This window comes from Capra hircus, chromosome 9 (assembly GCF_001704415.2).
Source record: "Capra hircus breed San Clemente chromosome 9, ASM170441v1, whole genome shotgun sequence".
Classification (NCBI taxonomy): domain Eukaryota; kingdom Metazoa; phylum Chordata; class Mammalia; order Artiodactyla; family Bovidae; genus Capra; species Capra hircus.
Window position 1 is genome coordinate 82,810,769 of NC_030816.1, and position 20,270 is coordinate 82,831,038.

A 20,270-nucleotide genomic window follows, 5' to 3' on the forward strand; every position below is an offset into this window, starting at 1 on the left:
CTAAGGCCCACGCTCCAAACGCAGTCCCATTCTGAGGTAATTTGGTTTAGATCTTAAACATAAAAATTTGAAAGAGGAGGGAGACAAAGTTTAGCCTGTAACATGATCATAAATTCCTTGAAACATGAGCAGCGCTGTGATACAGAACAAGGTGGCAGCACCAGGCTGAGACCCTCTGGGACTGTCTGGCGGGATGGAGGGTGTGTGGTGAGTCCTGGAGGCGTTCAGGACCTGAGTGATTTTCAGATGGTCACTCATACAAATGTGGACGCTCTTATGGGGCTAAACAAAAATGCAACTCTAGAGCAGAAGTTTTGGCTTCCTCTGGTCACTCATCACATATCTTTTTGTTAGAAAGTGGTCTTGGTATTTAAATGTAAACTCTCTCCAGTTGAGATGTAAACCCATATCCCTTTGTTTTGTCCTTGGGGAAGAGATGTCACAAGTCCCTTCGCATATTGGAATCCTGTTATTCAGCTTTCCTGCAGACTTTTCTGAAGTTGTTTTAGCTTTTCTTCTGTGACTGGATCTGGGTAATCTGCTCTGTGCAGAGCCGGGCACTGGGGGTCAGGATGAGAACCGCGGTCCATCTCTGCTTCCAGCCAGACCATGGGCTCGGAGGGCAGTTCATGGGCTTTCACCAAGTTGTTCATCTGGGAAATTTTAGCTCTCAATAGGCTCATAAGTATTTTTAGTAATGTTGTGGTTTTCTAAAAATCGAATCCTTTGTGCTTTCCTTAAGCGATGGAGCCCACACTAGACCCAGAACTGAGATAAAAGTTTGATTTATACTTCATATTTTCTTTCCATTCTATTTTAGTTCATGAAACTTACTAATTTTTTTCTTTTGACAGTTAAATTACAGCTCAGACTCAAGTTTAGCGTAGAGTTCACAATTCTCTTAGGCCATTAACAATTATTTATTTCTGGCCGTACTGGGTCTTCTGTTGTGCGGGCTATTCTCTAGTCGTTGTGCTCGGGCTTCTCATTGTGGTGGCTTGTCTTGCTGCGGAGCGTGGGCTCTAGGCCGCTCAGGTTTCGGTAACTGTGGGATGTGGGCTCAGGCATTGAGCTCCTGAGCTCTAGAGCCGCGGCTCCATAGTTGGGGCACACGGGCTTAGCTGCTCCTTGGCACATGGGATCTTGGGTTAGAACCTGTGTCTGCTGCATCGGCAGGTGATTCTTTACCACTGAGCCACCAGGGATGCTCCCTCTTAGGCCATTTTCACCGGCATGATTCCCGTGGTCCAGCCATCCCCTTCCTTATCTTGGTCACCGCGACCTCCAGGCTGCTCCCCGAATCCAAACAGCTTGAAGGCACGTGGTTCATTATGTGCATCTCCACACTTGCGTCCCGGACTGCACAACTTCGGTGCTGACAATCCATTAGACAGTCTCCACTTCTGTCCCCTAGGATGGAGCTGCTCCCCTCCAAAACCTGGAATCATGAAATTCCCCATCATCTCGCTTCTTCAGCGCCGTCATGTCATTAGATTGTCCAGGCTTTGGGTCTGTAGACACTTGCCGTTGCCAGACTCCAGAAACTGTCTCCTGGCTCATTTCTGGCTTGTTTTATCTTGGTGCTGGCATTTCACCACACTCACGTCAGCATGGCCATGCCAGCTGCCCCCTCTCCCTGGCTGTCTGGTTTTCCCTCCTGAATGCTAATTGCTGAGCCCGCGGGAGAAATGAGAACTAAGCTCATCCACTGTGTGACAGCTTCCTGTAGCTGGTTTTCTAAGTTCGTCTGGACCCTGGGTTTTGCTTGGAGATTATTTTGTTTGTCCTTTCTTGGTTTCCTTTCTTTCTCTCCAAAACTTGGCCGTTTTCTTCAAGTTCCTTCCTCCACCTGCCTTCCCCTCCTGACCTGCCCTCCCACCTGACCTTGCTTCCTTCTCCCTGGGAAATAAAGTTCATCAGGGTGACATCTCTTGTCTCCCCTGCCTTGACTTCTAAGCCCTCATGGCTTCCTTCCCTTCTCCTGGCTCTGAGGAAAGGTTGCTATTACCGCTTCTCTCTCAGGCTCACTTCATATACAGAGAGCTTCTTTGCATGCATGGTTAGGACCCAAGGGCTGTTTTGGATTCATCTTTGGAGCCCTCCGCTCCCCTGTAGGACCTGGCTCAAAAGCTAATTTGGGCAGGTGTCAAATTATTTGACAGTGAAACTGTGAGACCTGAAAACTGAAGCTTGGCATCTTTCACTTCTTCCTGGGCACTCCTTTCATAGGACATATCTGTGGATGTGCCAGGAAAGACGTCCAAGCATGTGTTTTGGTCTTTTCTATCAGTAGTTCATCAAAACGAGCACCCATCTTCAGGTGCGTTTTTTGCTAGTTTGTTTATGTAGATGTGAAGTGAAGTGAAGTCACTCAGTCGTGCCCGATTCTTGGCAGCCTCATGGACAGCAGCCCACCAGGCTCCTCTGTCCATGGGATTTTCCAGGCAAGAGGACTGGAGTGGGGTGCCATTTCTTCTCCAGAGGATTTTCCTGACCCAGGGATCGAACCTGGGTCTCCTGCCTTGTAGGCAGACACTTTACCGTCTGAGCCACCAGGGAAGTCCCTATGTAGATGTGACTGATGTGGAATTTGAAAACTCTAACCCCACTGTTTTGAGATTGCCTCCTTCCCTAATCTGTTGGTTTAACAGCATAATGAATCCATCCAACCATAACCATCTCCACTGCTGACTCTTACACCCCAGATTCACACTCAGTCAACAGTGAGACCCTTCAGACATCTCAGCCATGCAATGATGGGGCTCCCCCAAAAGGCTCCAGGGTCCTTTCTAAGAACCCTCTCAGATTCTAAACTTCCTTCTAAAGGGTTCCTTTCAGCTCTAGCATTTCATGAATTAACAACACTAAGGCACTCTGAATGAGTGATCCTAAGCTTGGCAAGCCGTTGGGAACCATTGTGGAGAAATGACTGTTTGCCTTGGTCTCCACCCTACTTGGAATGTTTTAGGCCAGCAAATCCCGAACTCATCTCGGCCAAGGAAGAAACACTGAATTATAGATTCTGGGTGTTGAGGTTGTGAGTGAATACACAGAGGTGCCCAGGATAAAGTATCACCTCCAGTGATACACTGGAAGTGCTGCCTTCCTTCTCTGGGTGCAAATGGTAGGCTTTCTGCCAAATGAGCCAAGGAGACGCCATGTTAACTCACTTAAACTGACCCATGTCAGTTTGACTGGGTAAGAGGAGCCGCTGCAGTGCAGTGATAAGCAAACCACATCCTCCCTTGCTTCTGCCCTGGGGGCACTACCGTGTAATCTGGAGCCAGGTCCTGGCTGCCGTGGGCCGGACTTGAGCGTTAAGTATTCCCCGCTCCACAGTTTTAAAATTAATTATGAATCAAAGACCGTCCTCTTTTCATATACTAGTTTCAATTTAAAAAGTCTCTGGCCCACAGGGAATTAATAATGTCTATGACATTAGTTTTCTCTGTAGCTCTCTCACTGAATTATTAGATTTTTTAAAGTATGCAGTTTGGAGGGCAGACCTGGTTTCTGACTCCTGACCTGGGTGGGTGAGCTCCTTGAGGGCAGGGCAACAATGATTTACTCATCTTTGTATCTCCAGAGCCTGGGCAGAGCACAAAACAGGTGCTCAAGGAACGTTTACTGGGTGAAATGCTTTTAGAGGCTGCTTCTGCTCCACACCCGTGCCCAGGAAGTTGAACTGTGTGTCAGTAGCTCGGGCACCTCCATCTCGTTTAGCCACCGACTGTGGGGGTGGCCCCGGCAGGCCACTTGGTCACCCTAGAATAGTGCTGTCACCAGTCAGCGGTCCTGGTTCTTGCCCACTGTTTCTGTGGAGGGGCCTGGGTGAAGGATGGTGTTGAATGCATTTGGAGGCTGGAGTTCCTCAGGGCTGGTTGCTTTGTGGAGTCAGGTCCACCTGCTGTGAGCTCACCTCCCTCCGTATTCAGATCTTTATCCTTCCATGGCTCAGATCTCTTTATCTGGGTGCTGGTTTCCAAGCCACCTCTCACATTAGAATGCGGTTCAGTTCAGTTCAGTTCAGTTGTTCAGTCGTGTCTGACTCTTTGCGACCCCATGGACTGAAGCATGCCAGGCCTTCCTGTCCATCACCAACTCCTGGAGTCCACCCAAACTCATGTCCATTGAGTCGGTGATGCCATCCAACCATCTCATCCTCTGTTGTCCCTTTCTCCTCCCACCTTCAATCTTTCCCAGCATCAGGGCCTTTACAAATGACTCACCTCTGCATCAGGTGGTCAAAGGATTGGAGTTTCAGCTTCAGCATCAGTCCTTCCAATGAATATTTAGGACTGATTTCCTTTAGGATGGACTGGTTGGATCTCCTTGCAGTCTAAGGGACTCTCATGAGTCTTCTCCAACACCACAGTTCAAAAGCATCAATTTTTCGTGTGGTTAGAATGTGGTTAGACTTCATCAGCCTCAGAGTCCGTTCTTTCACACTAAAAAGTAGGAAAGAGAGGCTTGCATACAGATGTTCTTGGGCGAGACTCCTGAGTTCCATCCCAGACAAGGATGCTGTGGGAAGGACTCAGTACAGGCCACCTGCCTGGAGGAGGCAGAAGTGGTGAGAAGCCTTCTCGGACACCAGGACTGAAACCCATATTTTGCAGTGTTTCATCTCCCTGTCTACACTGATGAATGAGAATATCTGTGCATAGCTTTTCCTTTCAGTGAATCCTTAAGACACAGATGACGGGGAGCGAGGCCCTTCCCTCCAACGGACAGGCGCTTGTTTCAGAGGCTGAGGAGTGGCTGCTTTGATGGGGTGGGCAGGGGCTGTGGGCGGCTGGGAAGATGAACTGTCCCCACGGTCCTCATGTGTGGGCCTTGAGTGCAACATTGGCCGACCTTGCCCTTGCCTCCTGGAGGAACCTGCAGTAGTTAACAAACCCAGCATCCCGGTGGAGCCAGCATCTTGGGGGCTGGGTGCCATTTTCTGAGCATCTGTCACTGGCTTTTCTTTTGGTGTCTGAGGGCAGAGGAGGGCAGGGTGGAGCAGTGGGTGATGCCCCTGAAGAGGGATGCAGCTTCTTATAAAGAATCTCTGGGCGGGTAGACGTCTTTCCCGAAAGAAACCACTTTCTTTGCTCAGTTGTCAACCTATTCAGGTATTGTAACTGGACCTTTCATTTGCAGGTGATACGTTGGATAGCACTGAAAACTGAGCTAACCAATAGCCGTTTAGCAGAAAAGGGGCTCTCATTTCTAGAAGACAACTGCGTCGCCGTTGGCTCCCAAATGAAACAAATGCAGAAGAGCTTTAGACAAGACAAACCAAGCCACAAAAACCTGGGAAAATTTTTCCTTAGGACCTCTAACACCCTTTTCTCTTAGCTTACTTCGACCAGGAGGCTGTCTCTGTGTCCACAGTGAGGTGAGGAAATGCCAGAGGTCGGCATTTCAGCCATTGAGGAGCTCAGAAAAGGAGGCTCGCTTCCTTTGCTTTCTGGGTTCCTCCAGGGTGCTCAGGAAGCACAGCTGAAAACTGAAGCATCAGCAGATGGGTCCAGATCAGAGGCTCCAATGATGCCCTTTTTCATCATGTAAAGTTTCACAGAGGAACCTTTACAGCTGGTCCCCCTCTTGCCTTCCACGCTAAGTCAGTGGGGGCTGGGCCAGGGATGGGGAGCAAGGGAGCTGAGCCCAGGCCAGGGCTCACCCCTGGTGCAGGTGGCTGAGGACCTTGGCAACTGATATTGCTGTTCCAGGCTTATTGCTGAGCCACTGCCCTGAGTAAGATGCGGGGACCTTAGCCAGTTCTGCCTGTGCAGCAGCGGGGAGACTGCTGACCTAACGAACAGAGAGTCCCCTCAAAGGTCTTATCATCTGTGAGACTGAGGGGCGTGTCCATGCAGATGGTTGTAGGACCATTGAATTCCTGTGTAGAGTTTGCCCGCATTGTTAATGTCTTGCTGGCCACCATCTGGGGGTGACGCAGCCTCTGCCGCCTTGGTCCTGTGCAGTGACATTGATGGTGTAGTCTTCACTGATATTCATATCACCGCTGAGATTATAGGACCTTTGGGCTTCCCTGGTGGCTCAGACGGTAAAGAATCCACCTGCAACACAGGAGACCCAGGTTCAATCCCTGGGTTGGGAAGATCTCCTGGAGGAGGGCATGGAAACCCACTCCAGTATCCTTGCCTAGAGAATCCCTATGGACAAAGGAGCCTGGCTGACTACAGTCCATTGGGTCGCAAAGAATCAGACAGGACTGAGCGACTTTCACTCACTGGGATCAAGGTCAGTAACTGTTGACCTTTTTGGATGACATCCTGGAGCTGCTGATATCCCGGTCATTCTTTGAAGCTTCTCAAACTGGGTCCTCAGAACTTGCGAGAACATCACACTGCCAGGAGGGCATGACGGGAACTATTTTCTTGGCAGAGACAACGGGAAGTGTTTTCTTGGTGCCCGGTCATTTAAAATGTTATTTTTGACTTTGAAGACAAACCAAAATATTATAGGGTAGTCTATAAAATTCAAATGCAATTTTGAGATAAAACCGAGCTTGTGGATCAGTTACCAATGCTCCAGGCTTGTGGGGGCCGAGTTTGTTTTCTTCGTTGTTACATGAACCTCGGTGAAGAGCGTGAGGGGCTCTGTTCAGCGGTAAAGTGATCCAGCACTTTTGTGAAACAAACAGCCAAGTCAAATAAGATGGCTGGAGTGGAGTGGTCCCAGGGCGGCTGGAGCATCTGCTTTGTTTCTGAGATGGTCCTGCTGGAGTTTTGAGGACCACGTTTGTGGCTCAGATGCTGGCAGCCTTATGCCAGCCTGTGGGGTTGGCCTCTGACTACACTGTCCCTGGGTTCCCTGTGGCTTCCTCGTTTGGTGACAGCCAGGATGTCCCCACATGACCCTAGGAAGCAGGGAAGAGGAATCCGTGAAGAACTGGGCAGGGGGTGGCAGAACCTTAAACTGATGGCTGTGAGGTTTGGTGGCAGAACCTTAAATTGTTGGCTGTGAGGTTTGTTTGCTTTGAAAGTTAGCTTTACATGCTTCATAAAGGGCTTCCACAGCCCTAACATTACCAACATCATTAGTAATTGGCATTGATTCGCTTGGGGGCGATCAAGGTTCTTTGTTTTTCTCCCCATCCCTGAAAAAAGCAGCAAGAATGGACCGACTCTGGTTGATGGCTTGGGGCGCTGTGCTAGCGTCTCTGAAGGATGCTGAGATACGTGCCTGTCACTCTGATTCTCCCCTTGGTGTCCACTCTGCTTCCCTGGCAGGCAGCCAGGCCCCTGGAGACCGAAACATGGGTAAATGTAAGGGGAATGGTGTGATGGATGGCTTCTGGTGGGACGAATGGACTCACATTCCCTGGAGGGCAGCCAGGCCCTTGGGAACTTAGCCAGCATGGCAGTCCTAGGTAGACGGTGATGCCTGGCTCTGCAGACCAGTCCTTTCCCAGGGGGGCACCCAGGGGGTGCTCTCCCAGATGGGCACTGTGTGTATGCCACAGTGTGACTGCAGGTGACCCCAGCTCTGCAACCACTGTGAGCTTCTAAATAGGGGTGGAGAGAACCAGGGATGCAGCCCCAAAAGCCCTGGGTTCCAATGCCAGCTGAGTGCCTGATGCTGTCTGGCTTGGAGATTCTCCCTTACTCTCTTGGAGCCTCACTTCCATTGTCTGTAAATGGGGTGTTTATTGGGTTCTCATGGGGATGCTTGTCCAGTGCCTTACCTGGCAGGGATCCAGTCAATGATGAAGGTCGGTGATGCTCTGATAGACACTGTTTTGAAGTGAAGGCGTGAGATTTCCTTTCCCCCTCTTGGGCTTCCCTGGTGGCTCAGATGATAAAGAATCTGCCTGCAATGCGAGAGACACAAATTCAATCCTTGGGTCAGGAAGATCCCCTGGAGAAGGGAATGGCAACTCAGTCCAGCATTCTGGAGAATCTGGTGGGCAGAGGAGCCTGGTGGGCTACAGTCCACGGGGTCGCAAAGAGTCTGACATGACTGAGTATCTAACACTCTCTTATTAAATAGCTGGGCTTGTCCAAATAAACCGCAGTTCGGTGCATCGTTAAATGTACGGAGGGCTTTGATTGGAGAGGAGAGTGGGGCATTAAAGGGAGACTTTAGAGTAAGTGTTGCACATCTGGTTGTGGGGGAGAAGTGCTCTGGGAGCCTTTCAGAGCTGTTGCAGGGGCACTAGGTGTGGGAATTCACCCAGGAAGAAGGAGCCCATGGCAGACCAAGGCTGTCAGGTGTTGCCAACCTGCCCGTACTCTGGCCTCGGCCAGCATTGGTGGGGAGGGCGCCCAGACTCAGCGTGCGGGCAGCAGGCGTGTGTCTGGTTCCTCTGGTTGAGACAGCTGGTGTCATCCCGACCCCGCCTCCCCGCACCCCAGTGCAACTTCCCTCCATCCCCGTCACCTCTTCCTAATCAGGCTGTTTCATCTCAAGTGCACAGAAGCTCCCAAATCTCACCTGTCCTGGATACAGGTGGAAGGGGGTGCCCCCGCCCCCTGCCAAGGTGTTCTGATGCACAGTGCAGTGTGAGGACCGTGGTCCAGCCTCGTGGGCTGGATTCTCGCCCGCCCTCAAACCAGCGTCCCTGGTGGCCTTGAGGTCTGATGCCTGGGAAGGGTGGGGAGGCCGCCTGGGGCTGAGGCTGGGTGAGGGGAAGGGCGGCTCTTACTGCCTTGTCTGTGTGAAGCTTGGAGGCCAGCGCAGTGGATGTCAGGTGGGTCAGTGGGACAAACCACTTGCTCTCTGAAGCTCTAGACTGAGGGATCCCTCACATTCTCCTGGAAACAAGAATGTCCTGCTAGTTGAGACCAAGCCAGGGAAAGTGGTCACCAGACAGCCGGGGCCATGGACTTTCATGCCAGTGAAAAGGAGGGGCTGGCTCAGAGTGGTGTGTGACTGTGAGATGCTGACAAGGACGAGGAATGGTGCTTTCCACTTATGGTGCAAACAAAGCCAGCTGGGTGTCGGCAGCCTCCTGTATGAGAAGGCTTTCAGAGTAGAGTCTTTGGCAAGAAGTCCACTTCTTTTGCTCCTGTCTGGTTCTTTGAAAGTGAAAGTCACTCAGTCGTGTCCGACTCTTTGCAACCCCGTGGACTATACAGTCCATGGAATTCTCCAGGCCAGCATACTGGAATGGGTAGCCTTTCTCTTCTCTAGGGGATCTTCCCAACCCAGGAATTGAACCCAGGTCTCCCTCATTGCAGGTGGATTCATTACCAGGTTCTTTGAAACGCCCTTTTTTTTTTTTTTTAGTGTCCACAGAAAACTCTGTGATGCAACCACAGCTCACCTTCTGAAAGGAGCCTCCTGCCCACCATGAATCTGATAAAAGAGGGTTTTTATCATGACCGATCACAAACACAATGAGCACTTAATGTGTTCTTGATAGATGTCAGGACAGTGTGAATTACAAGACCCAGAAAGAGAGACACTGCTTGACCAAGGAGGAAGCTGAAGTTCGAAAGGCAGTGAGACGTAGACTCAGATTCAGACCCTGGCTTTCGAGCCCATGGAAGCCCAATTCAGAAGCTACACGTTTAATGGCACTGAATTGTAAATGGGCAAAGAAAGCATCATGTTGAATTTTGGATTTTTTTTTGTGTGTGAAAAGAACAGATTTTTTTGACTCCCTGTGATTTCAGAATACTTGCCAATTTGCATAGCTGGCGATACACATCAGGAGAGATGTTCTAATTCTGCCTGGCTTTCAGATGTTTGTTGTAGTTTACATGGGAATTGTTTCACTTCACTGACGTGCTTAGTGGACAGTGTGTGATTAATCGCTGTAGGTCTTCTGAGATCAATTCATTCTGAGCAACATCTACCTGGTTGAATGGTCTCCAGAGCAAAGAAGGTAGTGTGTCCTGCCAGGTTCAAAATATACTTAGCACTGGTGGATGTGAACATCATTCCTCTTGGCAATGGTGATTTCCTATTTTCAAGAGAAAAGGCTTACAGGGATTTATTAGAAAATTTTCAGAAGGCTTCTGTGAGGCTATCACACACAGCTTAGAGAAAACACTTAGGAAATCTCATTGCAAGTGAACTTGAACCATATGAACAGATTTTCTTCATGTGTACATCAGCTTAAAAGAAGGCTCCCAGACGATCTATAAAAGATCTATAAAAGCTAATTGACAGTGTGTTTCATCCAGATCATTAAAGAAAGGAACTTTTCAAAATACTTGAAAAAATTGAGGTTGGCTTTAGGGCTGTGTACAGCGGAATGACATCGTTACCTCACTCTGGTTTCTAGAGTCGATGGCCTTCTCTGGTTGCTAAGGGCAACCTGCTGAGTAGCTTCTCTGGTTCCTTAGTTATACTGTCTGATCCACTGAAAAAAATGTATACATGCTGGCTGGATCCCTTCTATGTTCACCTGAAACTATCCCAACATTGTTCACCGGCTATACCCCAGCACAAAACTGTTCTTGTTGTTCAGCTGCTAAGTTGTGTCCAACTCTTTATGGCCCCATGGACTGTAGCACACTAGGCTCCCCTGCCCTTCACCATCTCCCAGAACTTGCTCAGAATCATGTCCATTGAGTCCGTGATGCCATCCAACCATCTCATCCTCTGTCGTCCCCTTCTCCTCCTGCCTTCAGTCTTTCCCAGCATCAGGGTCTTTTCCAGTGAGTCAGCTCTTTGCACCAGGAGGCCAGAGTATTAGAGCTTCAGCCTCAGCATCAGTCCCTCCAGTTCAGGGTTATTTCCTTTAGGATGGACTGGTTGGATCTCCTTGCTATCCAAGGAGTTAAAAAAAAACAAAACAAAACACATACCTGCAAATGTGAGGCCTACTATGCAAGGCGTTATGCTCACACTTGGAAGGGGGCCTGTCCAGCTTAGAACCCATGTTTCACGTTTATTAGCAGAAGAGGTTGGGTGGCTGGTGGGATGGCATGAGTGGACGGGGTCTCGGTGGGTGAGTGGGGAGACTGGCATCAGGGTGGCTGCATTCAGCTTGCTGGTTGGCACTTAGTCATGTGGCCCTGGGTCAGGTACTTCACCTCTTGATCCTCAGTTTTCTTGTGGGGATTATGACGTCTGACTTCCTCGCCTGGGAGATGTTGGAAGGACAGTTAAAATGAACCATGTGAGCGCTTGTAACCAAGTGTGAGGTTCTCTGTAGAAGAGGCAGCGTGGTTGGTCGTAGGGCTGGCCTCAGCCCTGTTGCCAAAGCTTGCTCAGCAGGCCTGGCTTTGTTCCGGAACCCTGGTGTGGAGGGTTGGACGGCAGCCCAGAGCCTGGGGTGGGGGAGCCCATACAGTCTGAGGGGGTAGCTGCTGTCCCTGCCACTGGGCAGTGTGGCTGAGATTTAGTGGGCCTGGCCTGGGTCAGGATCTCAGGCCAAAATCTGTTTCGTCTGGGACGGAGTCCCTTGTTCTTGGAACCTCCCCGCATCCTTCTTCCTCAGGGACCCTGGTACTTCAGGACATGCCAGTGGTCTTTTTCCTTCTTTCTGTTTGTTCAAAATTTTGCTCTTGAGTGTCAAGGGTTATTTGTTCTGGAGCATAGGCCCACCCCTCGCCCCAAATGAAGAAGACGTGTTAGTTGCTCAGTCATGTCCTACTTTGCAACCCTCTGTCCATGGAATTCCCCAGGTAATACTGGAGTGGGTAGCCATCTCCTTCTCCAGGGGATCTTTCCGACCCAGGGATTGAATCCGGGTCTTCTTCACTGTCGGTGGATACTTCACTGTCTGAGCCACCAGGGTAGCCCCAAGGCCCCGAGGCGAGGCCTGCTCTCCGCCGATGCTGGTTCCACTGTAAAGTAGATGAGCTGGCTGGGTCTCAGGGCGAGGGCCGGGCCACAGAGCCGGGATGCCATCTCTGTTCAGTGATTTACTTCTTAGCTGAATCTTGTTAGACCCATGCATGTGTTTTCGGTCAAGTTGCCCATTTTGCTGGAGATCATCCCAGAAGTCCCAGATGGATGGGCGGCTCTCTGCAGTGGTGGGGAGAGTGGTTGTGTCACTCGGGGCTTTGGGACAAGAGTGAGTGGAGAGGGCAACCCTGAGGCTGGGCACATCGGTGACAGCACCGTGGATACCCACCACATTTACCGCTGCCCTGAGGAGATAGCCTGTGGCCGCCATGGGGGCAGAGGGGAGCCTGCCAGTCCTGCTGGGAAGAGCAGTGCAAATGGCCTGTGGCAGCTCGAGCAGGCGTCATTTCTCACATCCGCATCCCCAAGGGTCCCTCGAGGAGGTATGAGCTTTTCTTAAGAGTAAAATGAATACCATGTATTATTGGCAGACAGAATTTTTAAATAATTTATTTTTAATTGAAGGATAGCTGCTTTTCAATATTGGTTTGATTTGTGCCATACATGAATTAGCCTTAGGTGTATATATGTCCCCTCCCTCCTGAACCTCTCTCCCACCTGCCACCCATTCCCACCCCTCTAGTTGTTACAAAGCCCCGGTTTGAGTTCCCTGAGTCATATAGCAAATTTCCATTGACTGTCTATTTTATATATGGTAGTATATGCATCCGGGCTACTCTCCCCATTCATCTTACCGTCTCCTTCCTTCCCACTGCCCTGTTCATAAGTCACTTCTCTAGGGAGACATCATTTTCACATTATAGACTTCTTAAAAAAAAAAGCCCTGATGCCTGCCCAAAGCTGGACACTCTGGAACCAAATGCCAGCCTCAGGGGGTTTACCTGGGAGAGGCTGTGGCCTCACTCATCAGAGGGGCTTCTGTTAAAACAGAGTGTTGTAGGTGGTGATAGTTTGTGCTGGAGGCTCACAGCGTACAACTTGACTCGGAAGATGTAAAGAGAATGAAGCCAAGTTTTCTGCTTCCTTTAAAATTTCCTCTCTTGACCTCTGTTCCCCTGCCTATGGCTCACGTCAAGTTTCTTTCATGACTTTGTATAAAGCTGAAAATAATGCAAACACTATTCCTGAAAAGGTAAACTTGGTGGTGTATTTTGTTCTGATGCATGTCATCCAAAAATGTGCTGACTTCAAAAGCCAAACCCAAGTTTCATCAAGACTAGGCATGCCACCCCTTGTCCAGATTTTGAGTCTCGTGAGGTGTTTTTACCAGATATTTTCACTACTGGCTTTTAAAAAACGATTTCTACCCTAGCCCCGCATGGACAAGGTCTGTTCAGCAGTGACACATGCTGATGAGGAAAATCCACAGTCACCCACAGATAATGCAAGCGCTTAATGAGATTCGACAGTCTGGATCTTTCTAGAAACATTGAGCATCCCCATTGGGACTCATAAGAAAAATCAACTCATAGGATTAATGCAGGAATTCATTCAATGAGTCAGTACTGTGCTGTTAGTGAATTGGACTATTTGTACTAAACACTTGAGACAAATTTTCTTTTCAATTATAGAGATGCGCATATTTGTCATTTCCATATTCCTTGGTGGTCCCTAATTTTTATAGAGGCTAGAGTATTGAAACGGAGAGCCCCATCTATGAACTTGGAATAAAGCTGAGTTCAGTTCACATCACCAAGGTGCAAGACAAAATTTTATATAGTTAGTTCATTGACGTTGCTATTGGATTAAAACCAAAAAAATCTCAATAATCACTACTTTGTGTATTGGGGAAAATACCATGATATGATATTCTCTTAGCAGCCTTTAGGAATGAGGGTGCCCAGTGACTAATTAGGTAGCTCCAGCTAATATACAAAAGGATATTTCTTTTGGTTTGAAGACAGTCAGGTGACTGACTTCTTAGCATAACCATCTCTAATGGGTATTATTGTGCTGTTGAAACTCACACTAACTCATGATATTTTTTGTTTGTTTGTTTTGTTTTAGTTAGTGTTAAAATATTCACTTAGGTGGGAATTTTCCAGTCTAATAAAGTTAGAATTTGTGATGGGGGTGATGTACATAGTGGAGGAACGATGCTTGGGAAATATACCTGGCTTACATAGTCAGAGAGACACTCACTGGGTCACTGGATCCCCCAAAAGGGCTAGAACGTGGCCCGCCGTCAGAAACAGGCAGTGTAGTCATCACGTAGTCTGTCACCCTTGCTCCCAAACGTATCATCAGCTCTTAATCGATGTAAAAACAAAACTTCAAACACTAAGTATTGGCCTTGCTTTGAGAATGTTAACTATGAGAGCGACTCCTGAGACTCATCAGCTTAGTAAGAGTGCTGGAAATGGATTCATTTAGTAGGAAGGCAACAGCAGACGTGGGGTACAGCAGCAGGGTTTGTCTGAAGGGGCACGACTTGGACACGCCAGAGAAATTAAGATCAAAACCAGAAAGCAGGATTGAGCTCTTAGTGAGTCACCATAAAGACAAGGAAAGCCCAGTTTTTCTTCAAACTTATAGTGGAAAAGCTTCCAGGAAGACAGTTAAAAATAGCATGAAATTGTGTTTGCTATATTTTATGCTGACCCTTTGCTTTCACCAGAGGATATATAGTTTTTGGCTTTAAGGGGGCAAGAGGAAATAGATGAAAAGGAACACTGTAAAGCATCCAGGATTTCTGGCTGGCAGTCTCATACATGGTATGTTTTCACTTTAAATCCTTGAGACCTCTAGGCCTCCTGTGTGGGGTGGACACCAACTGTCGATACCCTTGGGGGAAGAATGTTCTTACTAGAACTGGTTACCCAAAGTGGATGTTTTAAGCCCAGCTGCTGATTGTTGTGGCTCCATCTTTGGGCACGCTTTTCCCTCCTCTGTCGGGAGCTCTGGGGTTTGCTGTTTAACGGTCTTGTGTCGTGTCCTCTTTAAGAAAAGGACGTGCCCAACAAGCCCTTGCGGGTCCGAGTCCGCTCCTCCGACGACCGGCTGTCCGTGGCGTGGAAGGCACCGCGCCTGTCTGGAGCCAAGAGTCCACGCCGATCCCGGGGCTTCCTTCTGGGCTATGGAGAAAGTGGCCGGAAGATGAATTACGTCCCACTGACGAGAGATGAGCGAACGCATGAAATCAAAAAGCTAGGTGAGTTTCATGTTCATTGCCGTTCGCTGTCTTAATGATCTTGGCGATCATTTTTAGATCTTGACACTCCTTTGAACAGAACGTTGTCTTTCGGCTGTGATGTTCATTTTCCAGGTGTTTCAGTTATTCGGAAATTCACTGTTCTGCCCTCCCTCCACGCCTCCGTCCTTTTCACCTTCCATTAGCGGTGGGACAAGGCCGCCCAAGAAGTGTCCATCAGTGGCTTCCTGACCAGGGTCACGCTGATGCCATGATGTGGGTCGGTTTTCTGGATGTGCTGGGGTTGAGGGGCGGTTGGTGGTGGTGAGCCTAAATGCTTTTCCCGTCTTGGCTCCACTTTCATCGTGTTTAGCTTTTTTAAAAATATAATTTCATTTGTTTATTTTGGGCTGTGCTGGGTCATCATTGCTGTTGCGGGCTTTTCTCTAGTTGTGGCGAGCGGGGGCTCCTCTAGCTGCGGTGCACGGGCTTCTCGTTGCAGTGTCTCCTCTCGTTGCGGAACACAGGCTCTAGAGTGTGTGGGCTTCCGTAGTTGCGGCTGTGGACTCTAGAGCTCAACCTTAATAGTTATGGCCTACAGGCTTATTGCTCTGAGGCCTGTGGGATCTTCCCAGAGATTAGGGATCGAACCCATGTCTCCTCCATTGGCAAGCAGATTCTTTCCCACTGAGTCACCAGGGAAGCCCCATCGTTTAGCTTTTTAAGCTTCATCTTAGATCCTGGGCACTGGACCTTGGGTCCCATCGAGATGAAGTGTGGTGGCAGCTGATGGAGCCTGTGGCCCAAGCCTGCCCTCCTTCCTCTTTGCAAACTCTCACTGGATGAAGGGGGCATCGAATCATCGGCCATGGAGGCTGAAGGAACATTTACTGGGAGAGGTTATGAGCTTGGTTGCCTGGTTCGAGGCCTGGAGAGTGGACACGGGCCACGCTCCCAGGTGGGGCAGTGATGATCCCTTGCTCCTGGCATTCCTCGGGGGTGCCCTGCAGCACTCCTAGAACACTGTTGCTTTTCTTCCTTCCTTTACGCTCCCTTACCTACATGATGAGTTTGGCAGGAGGCGCCGGACAGGCATGGCTGGGCCCCTTCCTTCCGCATCCTGTAGGGGAAGCTGGGCTGCAGAGCACACAGTCTGTTCTGCTCCTCTGTGGCCGAGTCGTGGAGGGCCCAGGTTTGCTGGGGCCATGAGGTCTGTCTGCCTCTGGGGTTTGGTCTGACCTGCTGCAAGTCCTCCGGCTTGGTGAGCACCAGCAAGGGGTCCTGTGCCCTCCTCTGCTGCTTAGTCTTGTTCCCCTCCTAACTGAATCAGTGCTCAGGCGAGGAAGAGGGCGTGATTCTGCTGGGTCCTGCTGAGACTCCACGGGGATGTGGGGGTCTCATCACGATGCAGTCGTGGCCCAGCTCCCAGTACACACGATGCGGGGCTGGAGACTGACCAGGGCAGGTTTGAGCTGCTGGAGGCACTGAGCAGGAGGCTGGGCTGGATTTCCTCCCTGAAAGATCCTCAGAAGTTACCTCACTTCTCTGCTCAGATACCCGCTGTTGGAAAAGTCTGTCGGGCATTCCTAGGGCAGGATCGGCCTGGCATCCTGTGGGCTTTATGAGGTTGCCACGTGGTTGCACAGGCAGCCATGAGCTGGGCATGGCATCAGAGCCTCAAAATAGATGCCAGGCTTTTTCCAGCCAGAAGAGACTACCTATCTGTCTACTCCAAAGCCACGTACAGCCACTACGGATGCGGGAGAGACTGGAGAAATCTGAGTGGTCCATGTTTTGTGAAGGCTGGCTTCAGTATTAGCAGCAAGACCCAGAGCTAGAGGCTTGACACCTCATTCGTTCCTCCATCCATTCCGGGGCCTACCCGTAGCCCTGAGTGGTTGCGCTGTGCAGGTTATGTGGCGGTTTCGGGGAGTCGGGCCAAATTCTACCCAGAGCATCAGCAGGAGAGCCAAGTCCCCGCCTTTGCGTCTCTGACACGGCAGGTGAGCACTGTGCAAGTGGAGAGTTCTCACTGCCCGGAGCTCTTTCCTAGACACCACACATTGAAGTGTCCTTTGGTGTTGACGAGTTTTTCATCTGACTGGTTCTGTTAACTTTTTGTTTCCTTAGTAGTGAAGCCCTGGCTCACTTGAGCATAGAGAAGGATTTTTTTTTTTTTTTTTTGGCTTCCTGAACTTGAGCAAATGTTGGCACTGAGGTCAGGGGTAGGCCCCAGTCCTAGCCTGAATGGACAGCTCAGGACTCCACCCACTAGTTTTGGAATGTTCACCAAATAAAAAGTGCTGGATTCGCCATCGTGAAGATCCACGTGATCACTTAGGAGGTCTCACTGGACACTAGCTCATCCTGGCCGGGGGGATGGGGTGACGTGACTTCCCGGGGATGTTGGAGTGGCCTGTTGTGTTTGAGGACGCTGGTCTCCTTACTTTATCCTGCGTAGGATTTTAATTCCACTGGTAATGGAGATGCTACGGAAAGCGTGGTACTGCAGGGAATGGCCAAACCTTAAGGAAACCTGGAGAAAAATGGGCCTGTGGTTCTGTCAGCAGAAACCCTGCCCTCAGAGTCATTCATCAAACACATCCCCTTGGGCATCTTCTAAGTCAGGCACCATCCTGGTATGGCCCCCTGCAGTCCCGTACAGGAGCAGACGGTCCCCAGAGTGCATAGCGCTCACTGTTGTGAAAGTGGCTGCAGGGGACAGAGAAGCATCAGGGGCAGGCGGCTCTCTGGCCTCCAGGAGGGGCCACCAGTGTTGAATCTTGTAGTCAGGGGAGTGCCCCAGGGGGTGGTTGTATACGGAGGGGGAGGAGGTGGCCAGCCCAGCAGAGGTGGGACAGTAAAGAGGAACGAGACTTTGGAGTCCTTCGGGACATTTCTGTGGATCTTTGGGAGTCAGTTTCTGCCACATCACACTGAGGTCAGGAAGTGAGCGGAATCGGTGGCTCTGATGAGCAGGGGTGGGACCTGGGGTCCCAGGGGTCCATTGGATGGTGATGCTGTTTTCATTTTGGAAATTTTGTTTCTACTCTATTCAATGATAAAGGAGCGCAGGAAGAAGTGTGCTTTTATACCACTGGGTCTCTATGATATTTCTATGAAAAAGTGGTGAACTGTGGCATGCCCAGCTCTCAGGCGCTTTCTCATCCCAGGGTCAGTACCCCTTGGGCTCTGGGCTCTCTGCCCCTTCTCACCTATGTTAGTAAGAGCCCAGGGCTTGTCTGAGACCAGCCTAGCATTTGGGCCATGTCCTTGGGGTCATCTCACCCCACTGAGCTGGCTCCTCATCCATGAAATGGAGATGATGAGACTGGCTTCCTCGTGGGGCTTTGTTGGGACTAAGTGAGGAACTGAGATAAAATGCTTAACCCGACACAGAGACTAGACCCGGCACACTCGAGCCGGTGTTGTAGTTTACTGCAGTGCAGCCTGTTCCCTGGAGATCGTCTCAGGCCACACTGACCTGGAGAGCACAGCAAGTCAAGAATCTGGGCATTCAGTAAATCAAGAACTTTAAGGATTATATTGCAGACATGCAGGAGAGGCCGTCGTGGGAAACTGGTCTTTTCTTGGTGGTTCCTGATAAACGATGAGCCACTGCTTTTCACAGTTATTTCTTTATACACATTCCTGGATTGTGAAATTGAACAGTGAAAATTTTCTTTGCGGACATTTGATGTGCTTGTCAGTAGTGCCAAGAGATTAACAGATCTGAAGGGACTGAAATGTTGAGACATTTAATGTTCTGAGAATTCAAGTGTTACAAGCTTGATTCTTCCTTTTTGTAAAACGTAACATTTCACAATTTTCTGAGAGAATAAGGTGTGAGAGCCTCAGCCTAATAATGTACTCTGGTCACAGTGTGAGTTTCATCTGCCTTATGTATGTATGTATGACTCAATGACATGAGTTTGAGTAAACTCTGGGAGTTGGTGATGGACAGGGAGGCCGGGTGTGCTGCAGTCCATGGGGTCGCAAAGAGTCAGATGTGACTGAGTGGCTGAACTGAACTGAACCGATGTATGTATAGATACATAGAGACCATGCAGCTTGTCACTTGTTACTCCTTCTGAAACCATACTCACAGAAAACTAGTCAATCTAATCACACTAGGACCACAGCCTCGTCTAACTCAATGAAACTAAGCCATGCGGGGCAACCCAAGACGGGCGGGTCATGGTGGAGAGGTCTGACAGAATGTGGTCCTCTGGAGAAGGGAATGGCAAACCACTTCAGTATTCTTGCCTTGAGAACCCCATGAACAGTATGAAAAGGCAAAATGATAGGATACTGAAAGAGGAACTCCTCAGGTCAGTAGGTGTCCAATAGGTTGCTGGAGATCAGTGGAGAAATAACTCCAGAAAGAATGAAGGGATGGAGCCAAAGCAAAAACAATACCGAGCTGTGGATGTGACTGGTGATAGAAGCAAGGTCCGATGCTATAAAGAGCAATATTGCATAGGAACCTGCAATGTCAGGTCCATGAATCAAGGCAAATTGGAAGTGGTCAAACACGAGATGGCAAGGGTGAACATCGACATTCTAGGAATCAGCGAACTAAAATGGACTGGAATGGGTGAATTTAACTCAGATGACCATTATATCTACTACTGTGGGCAGGAATCCCTCAGAAGAAATGGAGTAGCCATCATGGTCAACAAAAGAGTCTGAAATGCAGTACTTGGATGAAGTCTCAAAAACAACAGAATGATCTCTGTTCATCTCCAAGGCAAACCATTCAACATTACAGTTATCCAAGTCTGTGCCCCAACCAGTCACGCTGAAGAAGCTGAAGTTGAATGGTTTTATGAAGACCTACAAGACCTTTTAGAACTAACACCCATAAAAGATGTCTTTTTCATTATAGGGGACTGGAATGCAAAAGTAAGAAGCCAAGAAACACCTGGAGTAACAGGCAAATTTGGCCTTGGAATGCGGAATGAAGCAGGGCAAAGACTAATAGAGTTTTGCCAAGAGAATGCACTGGTCATAGCTAACACCCTCTTCCAACAACACAAGAGAAGACTCTATACATGGACATCCCCAGATGGTCAACACCGAAAGCAGATTGATTACATTCTTTGCAGCCAAAGATGGAGAAGCTCTATACAGTCAACAAAAACAAGACCAGGAGCTGACTGTGGCTCAGATCATGAACTCCTTATTACCAAATTCAGACTCTGATTGAAGAACGTAGGGAAAACCACTAGACCATTCAGGTATGACCTAAATCAAATCCCTTATGATTAGACAGTGGAAGTGAGAAATAGATTTAAGGGCCTAGATCTGGTAGATAGAGTGCCTGATGAACTATGGAATGAGGTTCATGACATTGTACAGG

At 49.3% G+C, this 20,270-nt stretch overlaps 1 protein-coding gene across 4 annotated transcripts in view; it reads left to right on the forward strand.

Moving 5' to 3' along the window:
* The window catches only part of FNDC1 (fibronectin type III domain containing 1), a 115,048-nt gene that overhangs the window by 34,832 nt on the left and 59,946 nt on the right, over window positions 1-20,270 (forward strand). For all 4 annotated transcript variants that reach the window (XM_018053424.1, XM_018053425.1, XM_018053426.1 and 1 more), the window contains one exon: window positions 14,723-14,929. In XM_018053424.1, coding sequence (XP_017908913.1) covers window positions 14,723-14,929 — 207 coding nt within the window. The remainder of the gene's footprint in view (window positions 1-14,722; window positions 14,930-20,270) is intronic.